Source organism: Salvelinus namaycush, chromosome 33 (assembly GCF_016432855.1).
Source record: "Salvelinus namaycush isolate Seneca chromosome 33, SaNama_1.0, whole genome shotgun sequence".
In the NCBI taxonomy this organism is placed as follows: Eukaryota; Metazoa; Chordata; class Actinopteri; order Salmoniformes; family Salmonidae; genus Salvelinus; species Salvelinus namaycush.
Window position 1 is genome coordinate 16812105 of NC_052339.1, and position 19944 is coordinate 16832048.

Below are 19944 nucleotides of genomic sequence, written 5' to 3' on the forward strand. Positions count from 1 at the left end.
CTGCTGTTCCAACGTTTTGTCCCCATTGTGATATAATGGCCTGACTGTTTGTCTGTTTAACATCATGATAAAGCAGCCTTGTTGACCAATCTATCAAGATGTAGAGGGGAGGCCAGGCAAGGTGCACCATGGGATAAAGTGTTGACTCTGTCTTTCACTGGCCCTGCCTCAGCCCAGCCTCGGACTGAATGTAAATAACAGCCTGGGCCTAGGGCACTTCATCCATCTCGCTGTGTGTGTGTGTGTGTATGTGTGTGTGTCTGCGTGCGTGCCTGTGAGAGATTCTGTGTGTTTATGCGTTTGTGTGTGTGTTTGTGCATGTGTGTTCGTTCAGATGAAATGCAGAACAAGCCCCTCTTTATCTCCCTCCCTCCCTCCGCTCTCTCCTCTCCTGAAAGAGAGATGAGGAGGAGTGAAACGGCAGAGTCAGCTCTTTCTTTCCTCCACTGTGCTCTGCTGTCACTGGCGTGGCGTGGTGCATTTCCATTTTGTGAGTTAGTAGTCTGCTCCCGTCCCATCCCGCATGACAGCTCTGAAACAGCTCAGCCAGCCCAGCCTTACACAGCAGGCAGCTGGGAGGCGGACTGTGTGTTTTAGCCCCTCCTAGTGGAGCCTGCAGGAAGCACCTAGCAGGCAGCCAAGCAGGGAAAAAGAAGCTAATCCACAGCATGATTACAAGTCATGTGACTTAGCTCAGTATTTATGCACACAGGAACTAGAAGGAGCTATTTTAATCAGTGGAATTACCTGTCAAGGTGCATCAGTTACATCAAGCACACCAATAAGACAATTTCATACACCTGTTACATCATACTTATCAACCCTCCATAACAACTGTTTACAATCATGTACCAGTAAGAATGATATGATGTCATGTACACAGAGAGACGGCATATTAGTTCCATAGAGGCCCGGTACTATAGTCGGGAGTGAAAGTGACATTGCCAATCCCATTAACCAGTTGACTATGCACCTAAAGACTCAGGGTGGCTGTAGACCCACCAGCCAGGCAGGAGGAGAGAAGAGGCTAGCAGAGCTGAAGACTCCTGGGTCTGGACTCGTCACTACTGCCTCAGCCCTCAGACCACCACGAGGCCACAGGCCGAACAGGGAGAGGGACAGGGGTCCAAGACGCCACCGCTGCTCCTCAGACGACCTGTGGATCGAAGAGGAAAAGAGACGGAAGCGGAAGCTGGCCCGAGTCGTGAGGGGCAGCCTGGGACAACTCAACACCCACTGTCCTGAAGATCTGGAGAAAGTAAGACTCCACCATGCTTACCGCTGCAAAACAACTTACAGCCTAGCAGAGAGGGAACCTGTCTCTCTCCTCCTCCTCCTCCTCTTCTCCTCCTCCTCCTTGCTCCTCTTCGTCTACGTACTGTCTCAAGGAAGTGTTTTCTCCTCCATCTCTTCTCTCCTTCGCCAGCTGTTTTCTCCCTGGAGTCTTGGCATCTGTCCTTTGTTTACATTTTTTCTCTTCTGTCTTTTTTGGATGTCTTTCTCGCTCGCTCATGTTTCTGTGCCAGTCTTTCTCAGCGCCTACTCTTAGCCTAAACCTGTATGAACCTTCAGGTCAATCTGTTCTGGACAAACATATTATTACTATTGCTATAGTATTATTACATTTAATACACACACAGTACCAGTCAAAAATGTTAACACACCTACTAATTTTCCTTTATTTTCTATATTTTCTACATTGTAGAATAATAGTGAAGACATCAAAACGATGAAATAACACATATGGAATCATGTAGTAACCAAAAAAGTGTTAAACAAATCAAAATATATTTTAGAAAGTAGCCTCCCTTTGCCTTGATTACAGCTTTGCACACTCTTGGCATTCTCTCAACCAGCTTCATGAGGAATGCTTTCCAACAGTCTTGAAGGAGTTCCCACATATGCTGAGCACTTGTTGGCTGCTTTTCCTTCACTCTGCAGTCCAACTTATCCCAAACCACCTCAATTGGGAGGTTGGGTGATTGTGGAGGCCAGGTCATCTGATGCAGCACTCCATCACTCTCCTTCTTGGACAAATAGCCCTTACACAGCCTGGAGGTGTGTTTTGGGTCATTGTCCTGCTGAAAAAAAATTGTCCCACTAAGCGCAAACCAGATGGGATGGCGTATCGCTGCAGAATGCTGTGGTAGCCATGCTGGTTAAGTGTGCCTTGAATTCTAAATTAATCACAGACAGTTTCACCAGCAAAGCACCCCCACACCATCACACCTCCTCCTCCATGCTTCACTGTGGGAACCACACATGCAGAGATCATCCGTTCACCTACTCTGCGTCTCACAAAGACACGGCAGTTGGAACCAAAAATCTCACATTTGGACACCAAAGGACAGATTTCCACTGGTCTAATGTCCATAGCTCGTGTTTCTTGGCCCAAGCAAGTCTCTTCTTCTAATTGGTGTCCTTTAGTAGTGGTTTCTTTGCAGCAATTCGACCATGAAGGCCTGATTCCACACAGTCTCCTCTGAACAGTTTGAGATGTGTCTGTTACTTGAACTCTGTGAAGCATTTATTTGGGGTGCAATTTCTGAGGCTGGTAACTCTAATGAACTTATCCTCTGCAGCAGAGGTAACTCTGGGTCTTCCTTTCCTGTGGTGGTCCTCATGAGAGCCAGTTTTATCATGGCACTTGATGGTTTTTGCGACTGCACTTGAAGAAACGTTCAAAATTCTTGAAAGGTTCCATATTGACTGACCTTCATGTCTTAAAGTAACGATGGGCTGTCATTTCTCTTTGCTTACATCTTTAAACTATACCACTTTATGTTTATATACCCTACATTACTCATCTCATATGTATATACTGTACTCTATACCATCTACTGCATCTTGCCTATGCCGTTCTGTACCATCACTCATTCATATATCTTTATGTACATATTCTTTATCCCTTTACACTTGTGTGTATAAGGTAGTAGTTGTGGAATTGTTAGGTTAGATTACTCGTTGGTTATTACTGCATTGTCGGAACTAGAAGCACAAGCATTTCGCTACACTCGCATTAACATCTGCTAACCATGTGTATGTGACAAATCAAATTTGATTTGATTTGATTTGACTTGAACTGTTCTTGCCATAATATGGACTTGGTCTTTTACCAAATAGGGCTATCTTCTGTATACCACCCCTACCTTGTCTCAAACACAACTGATTGGCTCAAACACACAGAAGAAAATAAATTTAACAAGGCACACGTGTTAGTCAACTGGAATGCATTTCAATTATCTCATGAAGCTGGTTGAAAGAATGCCAAGAGTGTGCAAAGCTGTCATGTTTAACACTTTTTTGGTTACTACATGATTCCATACATGTTATTTCATAGTTTTGATATCTTCACTATTATTCTATAATGTATAAAATTGTAAAAATAAAGAAAAACCCTTGAATGAGTTGGTGTCCAAACTTTTGACTGTTACTTTTCAAAAAAAGAAAGGTAGGGTCTTAACATAGCAAGTTAGCAGTACACTAACTACTGTACACCAATAGACTGCTAAGAGGTAGGCCTAGGCCTTGTTGGATCCCAAGCCTCGATTTTTTTCCTCCTCCCCACAGGCACGGGCTCGAGTGTCCCTGTCGACCATGGAGGAGTTCTCCGGGATTCCCCTGAAGGCCCACTGCTTCTCCCAGAGCACCCCCATCGGACTTGACTGTCTGGGCTGGAGACGACGCATCTCCTACCCCTGTGAGTAGCTCCTACCTCCCTTTACATCCTCCTACCCCTGGGAGTACTGCATACTACTGCACACTGCTGGCTCTCTCACTCGCTGTGCCTGGGTTGGTTCCAATACTCTAAAATGGCTCCCTTTCCTCATGATGACCACTTACAGTGCTTTCAGTAAGTATTCATACCTCTTGACTTATTCCACATTTTGTTATATTACAGCCTGAATTCAAAATGGATCAAAACAATTACTTCACCCATCTACACACAATACCCCATAATGATGATGCAATTTTTTTTTGCACATTTATTGAAAATGAAATACAGTATTTCATTTACATAAGTATTCACAGCACAGAGTCAATACATGTTAGAATCATCTTTGGCAGCTTTGTCAATATTTGCCCATTATTTTTTTCAATTTTTTTTGGTTGGTTTTTGATCATTGCTAGACAACCATTTTCAAGTCATGCCATATATTTTCAAACAGTCAAAGAAACTGTAGCTCGGCCACTCAGGAACATTCACTTCTTAGTAAGCAACTCCACTGAAGATTTGGCCTTGTGTTTTAGGTTAACGATTACAAGCATACCCATAACATAAATATGGAGACTGATACTCAGTAATGTGTTGTGTTAGATTTGCCCCAAACATAACACTTTGTATTCACGACAAAATGTAAATTTGTAGCAAATTTTTTGCAGTATTACTTTAGTGCCAGAATGACGTCTTGGAATATTTGTATTCTGTACAGGCTTCCTTCTTTTCACTATGCCATTTAGGTTAGTATTGTAGAGTAACTACAATGTTGTTGATTCATCCTCAAATTTTTCATATCACAGCCATTAAACACTAACAGTTTTAAAGTTACCATTGGCCTCATGGTGAAATCCCTGAGTGGTTTCCTTCCTCTCTGTAACGGTCGTCATAGTCGTTCTCCTCCTCAGACGAGGAGGAGCATGGATCGGACCAACACGCAGAGTGGAAAGTGGTCATTATTTAATGAACGTAAACTGAACACTTACACATACAAAAACAACAAACGTGACCAAACCGAAAACAGTCCCGTGTGGCACGAACACTGACACGAGATACAAACACCCACAAAACACACGTGAAACCCAGGCTGCCTTAGTATGATTCTCAATCAGGGACAACGATTGACAGCTGCCTCTGATTGAGAATCATACCAGGCCGAACACAAAACCCCAACATAGAAAATAACACAGACAACCCACCCCAACTCACGCCCTGACCAACTAAATAAATACAAAAAAAAGGAAAAACAGGTCAGGAACGTGACACTCTCCGACAACTGAGTTAGGAAGAACGCCTGTAACTTTGTAGTGACTGGGTGTATTGATACGCCATCCAACCTGTAATTAATAACTTCACTATGCTTATTTTGTTTTACCCATCTACCAATAGGTGCCCTTTGTGAGGCATTAGAAAACCTCCCTGTTTGTTGTGGTTGAATCTGTGTTTGAAATTCACTGCTCGACTGAGGGACCTTACAGATAATTGTATGTGTGGGGTACAGAGATGAGGTAGTCATTCAAAAATCATGTTGACCACAATTATTGCCATGCAACTTATTATGTGACTTGTTAAGCACATTTTTACTCCTGAACTTATTTAGGGTTGAATACTTTTTGACTCAAGACATTTCAGCTTTTCATTTTCAATTCATTTGTAAAAAATAAAAAAAATAAAAAAACTATTCCGCTTTGACATTATGGGGAATTGTGTGTAGGCCAGTGACAAAAACATCTAAATTGAATCCATTTTAAATTCAGGCTGTAATACAACAAAAAGTGGAACAAGTCAACGGGTGTGAATACTTTCTGAAGGCACTGTAGTAACTTGAATCTAAGTCTGTGTGGTCTTGGCCCCCACCTCAATCTCAGACTCCAACTCCAAGCATAATGTCTTTCCCACGGCCGTAGCCAGGCTCTGAGTTTTAGTGCTGCTACTCTGTTCATTATCTATCCTCATTGCCATGTCACTTTTACCCCGACCTACATGTACATACAGTATTATCTCAACTCCTTGTATATAGCCTCGTTATTGTTCTTTTTGTGTTACTATTTTCTATTTTTAACTCTGCATTGCTGGGGAAGGGCTCTTAAGTAATCATTTCAAGGTAAGTATACACTTGTTGTATTCGGCGCGTGTGACAAATACAATTTGGTTTGAGTTTCGTGTTTAAAATTATGTACTCACCAAATCCTGGATTAGCCCGGCGATATCATGCAACATCTGTTGTGAAACAACAACTTTATTTTGGAGCTAGGTCTCAGACTAGTCTCTGAGCTTTGGCATGGGCAGAGTATTGTTGTAGTTCCGCTTACCACCAGAAGAGGTCACCGCATCCTCTACACGTCAGTGGTCCCACAGTTTGTTTGAGCTTGTAAAGGCATTGTACTATTTGCATTGACAGACCCACTTTATCCATTTGTATTGACAGTCCTTCGGGATGAGAGCCAGTGTCGTCATAGGTTTTAAATCCCGAGCAATGAGGTTCTCTGGGAACAATATAGAAACACTGTGTTTCCACAGTGATTAGCCTCTGTAAGGTATGCTTGGTCATGAACTGGTGTCTCCAGACAGATCTTATTTTGCATTGTCTTATCAGTCCTTTTCTAAAACCAGCCATCACTTAGTGGGAACACAAAGTGCTCCTGGAATGTGTGTGTGTGCATGCGTGCGTGCGTGCGTGTGTGTGTCAGGCTGTCTGTCAGGCTCTTCTCTTTGTCTGAGAGGCATGTAGGAAGTGGAATATGGTGTGAGGGAAAATATCAGTAATTCATTATCTACTAATTTTAAGCTTTCTTTCAAGGCAATTTGAAAAAAGAAGGCACTATGAGTTAGGTCTGACTGTGAGGGTGCCTAGGGTAGCCTAGCCTACTACTCAGTGAAAGGTTGGGGTCACTGAACCAGTTTGATATCTTTGGGGTATGAAAGTGGTGACTGGTGATGGGTGGACATCAGGCTAGTGCTGAAATGATATTACCCTGACTCAATGTCTCTGGGTGGTCAAGCTGCTGTAGTCACAGATGCACGCACACACACACACACACACACACACACACACACACACACACACACACACACACACACACACACACACACACACACACACACACACACACACGCACACACTCAGAGGAGGCAGATTGCATGCCACTCAAAGTGAGGTCAGTGCTCTTGCACCAGATGCCTTCCGTGTAATTCGATTCATTTGAGTTAATTGAATTGAAAGATGAATCAAAAGACAAGTGTAATGGCAACCTCTTTAGCTGACTGACTGTGGGCTGTGGATCATAGAAATATAATTACTAGAATGGGAATTCCCATTTAAGTCAATATGTTGATTGTGTAATTATATTTCTGTGGTATATACCGTGCAGTGAGGTAAGTCACTTTTCACCTTCTAACACCATACTCGTCTACATTCCTATTCCATGTAGCAGGGTCATTCGTTATAGCCCATGCAAGGATGATTGCAAACTGACATTATAGTTGGCAACACACTAAAGGGTGTATAAGTAGTTTATAATTAGTTTACGGACTCTTAGTTATTGGTTTATTCATAGTTTATAAATCAGTTTTAAAAGAACAGTTATAACTTAAGCCTCAGTATCCGTCGGCTTGTAGGCGTTTTCTATCCAGTATACCTAAGAGAAAGAGAGACAGAGACAGAGACAGCGACAGAGACAGAGACAGAGACAGAGACAGAGACAGAGACAGCGACAGAGACAGAGACAGAGACAGAGACAGCGACAGAGACAGAGACAGAGAGAGAGAGAGAGAGATACATTTTCTCTCCTATCTGAACTTTACTGGCTTTATGTTTGAAGGCTCCAAGGTCACAGCTCAGTGGCTCTGTCTGCATAGCCTTCTGTGTGTGTGTGTGTGTGTGTGTGTGTGCGTGCGTGCGGTCCTGCCTGCCTGCCTGCCTGCCTGCCTGCCTGCCTGCCTGCCTGCCTGCCTGCCTGCGTGCGTGCGTGCGTGCTTGTCTGCATGTATCCTCATCAGGACTACCAGCCTTATCTTCACCAGGTGTCTCTCTGTCTCTATAGCCTCCACAGGACTCAGTAGGACCAACCATTTCCCAGTGTTTTGGAGACAGAGAGAGACAGCAGCACTACAGTGTATCTGGGATTAGTCTCACCAGGCTACCACAGTCTCACTGTTTCTATTCATGCTGTGCTGAGGTCAAGACTGAGGTCTTCAATACCAATCATTGGCACTAGTGACATAAGCTATTCAAACATTAAGATGTAGGAGGTAAGTTTATAGGATTCCTTTATGTACTAAACATCCAGAATATTCTATTAGATTATTGTAGGTGCGGTGAGTGGTGCATCAATATTATGGGGTTTTCTGTCCAGTCAGTCTGTTCATCTTATTCAACTCTGATAGAAACAGGAAATAGAGTTTCCATCTACTGTAGTGTACTGGCTGACTGGCTGGTGTTGAATAGCCTGCTCTCGCCGTCTCATTCTCAAAGAGCTCTAATCAGTCATTGTGAAGGAGTGTGTGTGTGTGTGTGTGTGTGTGTGTGTGTGTGTGTGTGTGTGTGTGTGTGTGTGTGTGTGTGTGTGTGTGTGTGTGTGTGTGTGTGTGTGTGTGTGTGTGTGTGTGTGTGTGTGTGTGTGTGTGTGTGTGTGAGAGAGTTGCTGACTGTTTCTATGAGAATGCCATTGCAGTATTTTTCTAGTGCCGAACTCTTCTTAGTTCTGTCAGGGGGCTGTACTGCCCTTGGGCCCCCCCTCCTCCTCCTGTGTGTGTGTGTGTGTGTGTGTGTGTGTGTGTGTGTGTGTGTGTGTGTGTGTGTGTGTGTGTGTGTGTGTGTGTGATGAGGGTCAGTGTAGTGGGAATGCCTGGAACATCTCCCTCGTGTGTAGTTCCCTGTGTTCTGTGTGTAATATATCCTGAGGTACAGAGAAATCCCATTCCAGTGGAAACAAATCATTTATCTGTTTTACTTTGAAGAGTTTGTACATGTTGCTGTCTAGCCAGCCAGAGCGCCGTTTATCTTCCTGTGTTGATCTAACTTGTGAATCGTGGAGCAGAACCTGAAATAACACTGTTTTGTACCTTTGCAAAGTTATGACAGGGCGCTGTTGAATCATTGCATAGGATATAACTCAGTAGGATTCAACTAGGTGTGTGTTTACTGTTTATGTAGTTAAATAGAATGGTGATCAGGTTAGCTCCCCTCTATCTATTTTCCTCTCTTCTTCTCCCTATCTGTCTCTTCCTTTCTCAATTACCCCCACAGTGCTTTAGAAACAGCAGGCGGGGGAGATGGGGGGGAGGAGGGGGGATTTTTTCAGTCCCACCTTAATGGCACTGCACCATAACATTAGAGAGTCATCAGCCATCAGCGGCAGCCAGTCAGCTCCCAGGCAAACGGCACTGCAGAGCTGCCGAGCCCCCCTAGAGGACCCCCACTGATGTCTGTCTGTAGCTGTGTGGCTGTAGCCTGAGTGTGGATGTGTGTGCGACCGCTCGGCTATGTGAGTTAGCAACAGCGAGGGAGGGAGGGAGGGAGGGAGGAAGGGAGGGAGGGAGAGCGAGCGAGCGAGCGGAGAATGGAGAGAGAGCGATAGAGAAAGAGAAGGGAGGCGCAGCAGCCGGCGAGAGCAGAGCAGAGCCAGAGAGAGGAGCAACAGCAGAGACTGAAGCACTCACTGACTGGCTGTGGAGCCGACTGACACACATACAGCCTACCTACCTGGCTAGAGAGGCCTGGTAGAGGCTACAGCACCGTTACCTACCTACCACCCTGCCTACCTACATACCCAGCGTTACCTACCTGTCTCTGGGAGAAACCACCTACCTGACCACCACTACTACCAGGCTCCAGTGCCCCGCTCCAGGTCTGTGTTCGGGGGCCCTCCTGTCCTGATGCGGACCCAGCAGGGCTCTGAGGGGCCCGTGTCCCTGCCCGGGGGCAGCTGTGGCAGCAGCGGCAGCACCAGCTCTGGACTCTCCCCTGGATCTCCTGGTTCGGACTCGGACAGCGGTACCCCCACCAGGGGAGGAGGAGGGGGGGGGGGTGGAGGAGGAGGAGGAGGAGGAGGAGGAGGGGGGGGTATGGGGGAAAGATGGGGGGCAGGAGGAGGAGGAGGGATGGGGAGCCTAGGAGGTACTCTCAGGGGGGTCCTCTCCCACTATTGGAGCCTGGAGAGCCTGCACTCCACCACTGGTAAGAGGGTACCTACCTCACACACAACACACGCACACACCATACACACACACACCACACACACACTCCTCAGTGGGAGTAGGGTTAAAGGGTTTGTGTGTTTTTGGCCTGGCGGGTTTAGAAGGGAGGGGTGTTACCTGTCAGTCATTCTGAGTGTGATGGTTGTCATGGTTTTGTGGTGCTGGCGACTGTCAGTCTGTTTTGACCAGACCTGTTGAGGAGTTGTCAATCATGGCTTAAATGCACTGGCCGTGTAATTGTTGTCTTGGCATTAGTGAACATGCTTCAGTCTGTGATATGATATGACTTCATCTCCTATTGGCTCAGATAAAGGATGCATTGAGTTGGTGTTGTCTTACGTTAGACACAGGCCTGTGTCGTTTTGCTGCTAACATCTTCTGCATGTTTTCTCTGTAGGAAGACTTATGACAGAGTACGAGGTGTGTCAGATGATTCTGCTCACTTAATGAGGTGTATCAGGTTAGCGTTTATCCAGCACAAAGGTCTCTAGGTAAGAGATATTTTCACACAGAGCTTATGAGGTTGTTTGTTAATGGTGGAAGATATTGAGGGTGTTGCCCTCAACTGACATAGCGACGTGTGATATTATGGTGTATTGGTCATATACAGCAGACGGAGGATTAAGTCATTTTGTCATTATGGCAGAGGGCTGTGTGTTTGTGTGTGTGTATCTTTGAGCGTGCATGTGCCTGTGTGTGTGCATGTGCACATATGTGTGTGTGTGTTAGCATGTGTGAGTGTGTGAATTTGCACACTATAAGTGCCTGTGCAGTACCTGTTTGCTATTTCTGCTGTTGTCATCTGAGCGGGTGCAGCCAGGCTTGGAGTGTAATGATTCAGGAGAGAGGAGACGGCAGTTCTATTAGCTACAGGCTAAAATGCCACTGTGTGTGGGTGCGTGTGTGCGTGTGTGCGTGTGTGCGTGTGTGCGTGTGTGCGTGTGTGCGTGTGTGTGTGTGTGTGCGTGTGTGTGTGTGCGTGCGTGCGTGCGCATGTGTTTGTGACGGCAGCCCCATTAGCTACAGGCTAAAATGTCAGGCCACAGCTGTTATTAAAGCAGTAGAAGGGAAGAGACACTAATAGGCTAGCTACTGTTTGTCACATCAACCCCACATCAAGGGTTAGTCTCTTATCAAACAGGTGCCAATCAGCGGCGTCATGGTAACAGTGATCTGAGTGTGGGGTGGATGTTTGTTATGTATATATGGCTAATATCTACACTGCATTGCTCAGTTTCAGTTGATGAACTGTCTGTACTGTACATGTTATATGGGGGGGTACAGTAGGAGAGAATCCTTGATGTTTGTTGCCAAGTGCACTTTCACACACACATACGCACACACATACGGAATGTTATTGGAGAAAGCTGTGGTTTTCAGAATGGCCCTGGTCAGAATCTAAACTGGTGTTGTCTCTGCCTCTCTCTCTCTCACACACCCACACATTGCGCTCTCTCTGTCTCTCTCACTCTCTCTCTCCCTCTCACTGCTTGTGAAACCTGATACATGGTAAACATTAAAAGCTAGAGAGAGAGAGAGAGAGAGAGAGAGAGAGAGAGAGAGAGAGAGATAATGTACTTACACAAAATAGTCTAAATTGGTGAAGTGAAATGAAAAAAATAACTTGTTTCAAAAAACTCTAAAAGATTCAAAACTGAAAGTGGTGGGTGCATATGTATTCACCCCTTTGCTATGAAGCCCCTAAATAAGATCTGGTGCAACCAATTACCTTCAGAAGTCACATAATTAGTTAAATAAAGTCGACCTGTTTGCAATCTAAGTGTCACATGATCTGTCACATCTCAGTATATATACACCTGTTCTGAAAGGCCCCAGAGTCTGCAACACCACTAAGCAAGGGGCACCACCAAGCAAGCGGCACTATGAAGACCAAGGAGCTCTCCAAACAGGTCAGGGACAAAGTTGCGGAGAACAGATTAGGGTTGGGTTATAAAAAAATATCTGAAACTTTGAACATCCCACGGAGCACCATTAAATCCATTATTAAAAAATGGAAAGAATATGGCACCACAACAAACCTGCCAAGAGAGGGCCGACCACCAAAACTCACGGACCAGGCAAGGAGGGCATTAATCAGAGAGGCAACAAAGAGACCAAAGATAACCCTGAAGGAGCTGCAAAGCTCTACAGAGGAGATTGGAGTATCTGTCCATAGGACCACTTTCAGCCGTACACTCCACAGAGCTGGGCTTTACGGAAGACTGTCCAGAAAAAGCCATTGCTTAAAGAAAAAAATAAGCAAACATGTTTGGTGTTCGGCAAAAGGCATGTGGGAGACTCCCCAACATATGGAAGAAGGTACTCTGGTCAGATGAGACTAAAATTGAGTGCAAACCCAACACTTCTCATCACCCCGAGAACACCATCCCCACGGTGAAGCATGGTGGTGGCAGCATCATAGTGTGGGGATGTTTTTCATTGGCAGGGACTGTGAAAGCTGGTCAGAATTGAAGGAATGATGGATGGCGCTAAATACAGGGAAATTCTTGAGGGAAACCTGTTTCAGTCTCCCAGAGATTTGAGACTGGGACGGAGGTGCACCTTCCAGCAGGATAATGACCCTAAGCATACTGCTAAAGCAACACTCGAGTGGTATAAGGGGAAACATTTAAATGTCTTGGAATGGCCTAGTCAAAGCCCAGACCTCAAGAATCTGTGGTATGACTTAAAGATTGCTGTACACTTTCGGAACCCATCCAACTTGAAGGAGCTGGAGCAGTTTTGCCTTGAAGAATTGGGCAAAAATCCCAGTGGCTACATGTGCCAAGCTTGGAGAGACATACCCCAAGAGACTTGCAGCTGTAATTGCTGTGAAAGGTAGCTCTGCAAAGTATTGACTTTGGGGGGGTGAATAGTTATGGACACTCAAGTTTTCAGTTTTTTTGTTTGTTTCACAAGAAAAAATATTTTGCATCTTCAAAGTGGTAGGCATGTTGTGTAAATCAAATGATACAAACCCCCCAAAAAATCTATTTTAATTCCAGGTTGTAAGGCAACAAAATAGGAAAAATGCCAAGGCGGATGAATACTTTTGCAATCCACTGTATTATTGCAATATTCATGTAGCTTACTTTTGGCCAGCTAATAGCCTAACCACTGATCAAGCAACATTATGGACTAAATGTTCAAATCCTGTTGCTGCAGGATTATATAGGACAAATTAAGATCCTATGTCTTTAAGGGAAAGACCAATAAGAGAGAGTGAGAGGGGGATGGAGGGAAGAGAGGTAGTGAAAAGTGAGAGAAATACAGTTGAGACTCAAACACCTCGTCCATTCAGAAACCCTGGCTGCTCTCACCATAACAGTTATAACAGACTCTCCCTGGCTGTGCAGTCACACAGCCAGTTTTCCCCTCTCCTGAAAAGCACAGCCCTGTAGCACACCAGCTGTAAACTGGACCTCGGGAAGCTTTTATGGGCTTGTTATGTTGTATGAGCCTGTCTTTCCTCTGCCCTGCCTGGCTAGCAGCCTGCTGTATGCCTCAGTCAAAAGGCAACCCGTCCTAAGACAGAGCTGTGTTTGTGGAAGATAGCCAGGCGGCTGGTAATGGAATTTCATAGCAGCTTTGATTTGAGCTTCATTGACCTCTGAGAGGGTGAAGATGAAAGGTCACGGATGTATGTAGTAACCTGGCCAGGAAACCAGAAACAAACAGATAGAAAGACGATTGATGTGCATCAGGTTTGCCCTTGAGAAGGAGGGTATTGGGTGTTTGCGAGAAAGAGAAGGAGACGGAAGAGGAGGAGGAAGAGGAGGAGGAAGAGGTAGGAAACAGCCAGACATTGATTCAAAGAGAAGTGTAATCGTATTCCGGCTAGTTGTTTTGGGAGGCGAGGTGACTGTGAGTGCTCCAGAGTTGACATGGGGACAGAGGAGAACGGTGGATCTAGTGCCCCTCCCGAAACACAGAGCCCTAGTGACAGGCAATGTCCTCCCCCTCCCTCTCTCGCTGCTCTTAGACGGGGTGACGTTATCTCTTACTCTTCTCAGGGTTGGTGATTCACCCCCATTCAGATGCCATGATAACATGACACTCAGTCCATGCTGTAGCTGTTGCTGCTAGCTACTGAATCAGACTTTGATGTGGTTCCGCAGGCAGGCAGGCACTTACACACAGCAGACATCACAGCTTTGTCACGCTCTGAGTATAGGATTACTCACGTCACGGCCGTGCCATTGTCCACTCTCAAACTTTCTGTCAGCTGATACTGAAATATTAGCTTCTTCTTGATCCAACAGTAAAAACAACCATATTCCGTAAAATGCCAGAGTGTGTGGACTGTGCATGCATGTGTGATGGCCACTCTGAGGTGAAGCGAGGCCAGTTGGTCAGGGTCCAGGGACCTCACGCTAACCCTTCCACCAAGCACACTCTCTGTCAGCTAGCACAGATAGAGGAGGAGGAGGAGGAGGAGGAGGAGGAGGAGGAAACAAAGGAGAGATGTCTGAAAGCATCCATCCAAACAGGAGGGATGTGGACTCTGGAAAATAGGTTGTCTTTTACACCAGTACACACAGCCCCTGTGTACTGCAGCTTGGCTGCTCCTCTCAGTGTGTACTGCAGCTTGGCTGCTCCTCTCAGTGTGTACTGCAGCTTGGCTGCTCCTCTCAGTGCGTACTGCAGTTTGGCTGCTCCTCTCAGTGCATACTGCAGCTTGGCTGCTCCTCTCAGTGCATACTGCAGCTTGGCTGCTCCTCTCAGTGTGTACTGCAGCTTGGCTGCTCCTCTCAGTGTGTACTGCAGCTTGGCTGCTCCTCTCAGTGCATACTGCAGCTTGGCTGCTCCTCTCAGTGTGTACTGCAGCTTGGCTGCTCCTCTCAGTGTGTACTGCAGCTTGGCTGCTCCTCTCAGTGTGTACTGCAGCTTGGCTGCTCCTCTCAGTGTGTACTGCAGCTTGGCTGCTCCTCTCAGTGTGTACTGCAGCTTGGCTGCTCCTCTCAGTGTGTACTGCAGCTTGGCTGCTCCTCTCAGTGTGTACTGCAGCTTGGCTGCTCCTCTCAGTGTGTACTGCAGCTTGGCTGCTCCTCTCAGTGCATACTGCAGCTTGGCTGCTCCTCTCAGTGTGTACTGCAGTTTGGCTGCTCCTCTCAGTGTGTACTGCAGCTTGGCTGCTCCTCTCAGTGTGTACTGCAGCTTGGCTGCTCCTCTCAGTGTGTACTGCAGCTTGGCTGCTCCTCTCAGTGTGTACTGCAGCTTGGCTGCTCCTCTCAGTGTGTACTGCAGCTTGGCTGCTCCTCTCAGTGTGTACTGCAGCTTGGCTGCTCCTCTCAGTGTGTACTGGGCAGAGAGGGAAGAAAGGCCTTCGCTTCATCACACTACTGTCATCTCAACTCAAATCACTTCTATCCAGGGACAATTTCCCCTTAGTACAATACAGCTACATGCATATTTGCTGTGACGATTTTCTAGAAAGAAATGTCTTGTTCTTCTTTTTTGTAGGCCTTGTTATGTAGTCACACCCTATGTGTGATGTCCTGTTTCTCCAGTCATATTGACCAATGGGTGAAGGTTGTCACTAGAGAGGTATGAATATGTGATAACATATTTCCGGTCTCAATTGATTGTACTTTTAATGCTGAATACAAAACAGTCATCTGTGACACTTGATGTGGTGTGTTGTCTCACCATTCTGTGTTATGTACAGTGTAAGCAGGGCAGCAGGTAGCCTAGCGGTTTAGAGCGTTGGGCCAGTAACCGAAAGGTTGCTGGTTCCAATCCCCAAACTGACTAGGTGAAGAATCTGTCAATGTGCCCTTGAGCAAAGCACTTAACCACAATTGCTCCTGTAAGTCGTTCTGGATAAGAGTGTCGGCTAAATTACAAACAATGTTAAAGTAAAAATGGAAGTGATATGGTTCTGTGGTGCGTTTGAGTGAGATGACAGATTTAAGTGATGTATGGACGGTTCTCTGGTGTGTTGGGTCGAGGTGTTACAGGTTCTCTGGTGTGTTGGGTCGAGGTGTTACAGGTTCTCTGGTGTGTTGGGTCGAGATGTTACAGGTTCTCTGGTGTGTTGGGTCGAGGTGTTACAGGTTCTCTGGTGTGTTGGGTCGAGGTGTTAAAGGTTCTCTGGTGTGTTGGGTCGAGGTGTTACAGGTTCTCTGGTGTGTTGGGTAGAGGTGTTACAGGTTCTCTGGTGTGTTGGGTAGAGGTGTTAGATGTGTTACAGGTTCTCTGGTGTGTTTGGTCGAGGTGTTACAGGTTCTCTGGTGTGTTGGGTAGAGGTGTTAGAAGTGTTACAGGTTCTCTGGTGTGTTGGGTAGAGGTGTTACAGGTTCTCTGGTGTGTTGGGTAGAGGTGTTAGAAGTGTTACAGGTTCTCTGGTGTGTTGGGTAGAGGTGTTAGAAGTGTTACAGGTTCTCTGGTGTGTTGGGTAGAGGTGTTACAGGTTCTCTGGTGTGTTGGGTAGAGGTGTTAGAAGTGTTACAGGTTCTCTGGTGTGTTGGGTAGAAGTGTTACAGGTTCTCTGGTGTGTTGGGTAGAGGTGTTAGAAGTGTTACAGGTTCTCTGGTGTGTTGGGTAGAGGTTTTAGAAGTGTTACAGGTTCTCTGGTGTGTTGGGTAGAGGTGTTAGAAGTGTTACAGGTTATCTGGTGTGTTGGGTAGAGGTGTTAGAAGTGTTACAGGTTCTCTGGTGTGTTGGGTAGAGGTGTTAGAAGTGTTACAGGTTCTCTGGTGTGTTGAGTAGAAGTGTTACAGGTTCTCTGGTGTGTTGGGTAGAGGTGTTAGAAGTGTTACAGGTTCTCTGGTGTGTTGGATAGAAGTGTTACAGGTTCTCTGGTGTGTTGGGTAGAGGTGTTAGAAGTGTTACAGGTTCTCTGGTGTGTTGAGTAGAAGTGTTACAGGTTCTCTGGTGTGTTGGGTAGAGGTGTTAGAAGTGTTACAGGTTCTCTGGTGTGTTGGATAGAAGTGTTACAGGTTCTCTGGTGTGTTGGGTAGAGGTGTTAGAAGTGTTACAGGTTCTCTGGTGTGTTGGGTAGAGGTGTTAGAAGTGTTACAGGTTCTCTGGTGTGTTGGGTAGAGGTGTTAGAAGTGTTACAGGGATAGAGTGTTAGGGCGCTGGGAGGCAATTAACTAGCTAATGGTGGTATATAAGCCTATAGGACCCAAGGCACTACATTAGGTCACTGCTTAGAGCACCGGACATGCCATAAAACAGATGTAATACTACCAGAGCTGTTGTTTGGTGAACCTTCTCACATGATGTCATGCATCTAACTACAGGAAGTGGAACACGTCCGCGAATCAACATCTCTCAATGTTCTGCCCGCAATTATGATGGATTAAAAATCAACCTTACTGATAATATTGTCTTTCATCACTGTCAGAGTGTGCTGATTTCATGTGTTATTCCAGTGACAATGCAATGGTCATCACTGCTATAAGATCAAACTTTCACTCAATTTCAATCTGATGATTAAAATCCATAATATGTTTATATGACACAGTAACTCCCCCTCTCTGACAATGTCCTTTTCTCTCACTCTGCCTCCAGATCTATAAAGAGCAGGTCATAATATGTAATTTCTCCACATCTGTACCCAGTAGTACTGTAGCCATCTGCCTGTAGTAATCATTTAGTTAATTAGCCATATTTGTATTGGTTTATGTCCCCCTCTATGTCAGTAGGTTAATTGTCCCCCATTAGAATGCAGTTAGCTGAGAGAAGTCATCGTCAATGTATTATTTCAACATCCATGACATTATTACCCCTGTCGTACTGTACTGTGGCCACACCCCTCTGGCGTATTTAGTGTAGAATTTACAGGATTGTGTACATGCTGTGGGAGCGTATAAATCTACTGAAGACAGTCTATACTGCATTAGGAGGTTTCATTTCACAGACAATGCGTAATAGACTACCTCCCTTGCAGAGCTGGCAGCGGCCCAACTATGTAGAAAGCTGGTATTATTTCCTTTGTCGTCTTTGGGAATGAAGGAAAGAAAAAACTGTTGTTTGTTCTCTCATTGGCTGGAGTAGCTGGAATTCTTTCTCCTTAAATAGACATCATCCCCCCATCCTCCTCTCTGTTTCCTTCCAAACCAGGAAGGATCTGGTTCTATCCATTTCAGTTAAAGGGGATTTATTGGCATGGGAGCATATGTCTACATTGCCAAAGCAAGTGAAATAGATAATAAACAAAAGTGAAATAATCAATAAAACATTTAGAGTAATATTACACTCACAAATGTCATATTATGTCTATATACAGTGGTGTAACGATGTGCAAATAGTTGAAGTACAAAAGGGAAAATAAATAAACATACATTTAGGTTGTATTTACAATGGTGTTTGTTCTTCACTGGTTGACCTTTTCTTGTGGCAACAGGTCACAAATCTTGCTGCTGTCTCCAACCCCACTCCTCCTCCCCTCTTTTGTCATTATTTTCCCTCTTTCCACCCCTGCCATGCAGGAACAGTAGAAGATTGGGGTAACTGTGTTTGACAGGTGGTTAGGTGGTGGCTTGTGATAAGTAGTCATATAGGAAGCACAGTATATGACCACAGGGCCAGCGTTCATACTGTCACTCTCACATGACAAGCTGGTTGGCAGAAAGGCAGGCAGGTTGAGAGGCAAGCTGATAGAGAGGCAGGCAGGTTGAGAGGTAAGCTGATAGAGAGGCAAGCTGATATAAAGGCAGGCAGGTTGAGAGGCAGGCTGACAGAGAGGCAGGCTGGGAGGCAAGCTGACAGAGAGGCTGAGAGGCAGGTTGACAGTGGCAGGCAGGCTGACATAAACGCAGGCAGAGAGGCAGGCAGAGAGGCGGACTGACAGAGAGGAGGGCTGACAGAGAGGCGGTCTGACAGAGAGCCGGTCTGACAGAGAGGCGGCCTGACAGAGAGGCGGCCTGACAGAGAGGCGGCCTGACAGAGAGGCGGCCTGACAGAGAGGCGGCCTGTCAGAGAGGCGGCCTGACAGAGAGGAGGGCTGACAGAGAGGAGGGCTGACAGAGAGGAGGGCTGACAGAGAGGCGGTCTGACAGAGAGGCGGTCTGACAGAGAGGCGGTCTGACAGAGAGGCGGTCTGACAGAGAGGCGGTCTGACAGAGAGGCGGTCTGACAGAGAGGCGGTCTGACAGAGAGGCGGTCTGACAGAGAGGCGGTCTGACAGAGAGGCAGGTGGACAGAGAGGCAGGTGGACAGAGAGTGGGTCTGACAGAGAGGCAGGCAGACAGAGAGGCAGGCAGACAGAGAGGCAGGCAGACAGAGAGGCAGGCAGACAGAGAGGCAGGCAGACAGAGAGGCAGGCAGACAGAGAGGCAGGCAGACAGAGAGGCAGGCTGACAGAGAGGCAGGCTGACAGAGAGGCAGGCTGACAGAGAGGCGGTCTGACAGAGAGGCGGTCTGACAGAGAGGCGGTCTGACAGAGAGGCGGGCGGACAGAGAGGCAGGCGGACAGAGAGGCAGGCGGACAGAGAGGCAGGCGGACAGAGAGGCAGGCGGACAGAGAGGCAGGCGGACAGAGAGGCAGGCGGACAGAGAGGCAGGCGGACAGAGAGGCAGGCGGACAGAGAGGCAGGCTGACAGAGAGGCAGACAGAGAGGCAGGCACACCAGGGGGAAGGGAACTGCTCTATGTCAGTGGGTAATTATAGGTTGACACAAGTGACTGGCCTTGTTCTTCTCTTTCATTGCTCCCTTCATCCCTTGAATATTTCCTTACCTGCTATGGAAGAGGGGGGTTGGAGAGAGAGAGAGATTCATTGAGTATTCCTTTTCTTATTATCTACAGTACCAGTCAAAGATTTGGACACACCACATTCAAGGGTTTTTCTTTATTTTTTACTATTTTCTACATTGTAGAATATTAGTGAAGACATCAAAACGATGAAATAACACATATGGAATCATGTAGTAACCAAAAAAGTGTTAAACAAATCAAAATATATTTTAGATTTTAGGTTCTTGAAAGTAGCCACCCTTTGCCTTGATTACAGCTTTGCACACTCTTGGCATTCTCTAAACCAGCTTCACCTGGAATGCCTTTCCAACAGTATTGAAGGA

General features: G+C 46.2%; 1 protein-coding gene across 2 annotated transcripts in view; it reads left to right on the top strand.

Moving 5' to 3' along the window:
• LOC120027954 (rho guanine nucleotide exchange factor 4-like) overlaps nucleotides 1-19944 on the top strand; it is a 74312-nt gene that overhangs the window by 3467 nt on the left and 50901 nt on the right. Inside the window, exons 2-3 of one of the 2 annotated variants that reach the window (XM_038973047.1) lie at nucleotides 980-1258; nucleotides 3571-3700. In XM_038973047.1, coding sequence (XP_038828975.1) covers nucleotides 980-1258; nucleotides 3571-3700 — 409 coding nt within the window. Of the gene's footprint in view, nucleotides 1-979; nucleotides 1259-3570; nucleotides 3701-9347; nucleotides 9747-9776; nucleotides 9897-19944 lie in introns of those variants that run through there. The other variant, XM_038973048.1, reaches the window with a different exon arrangement.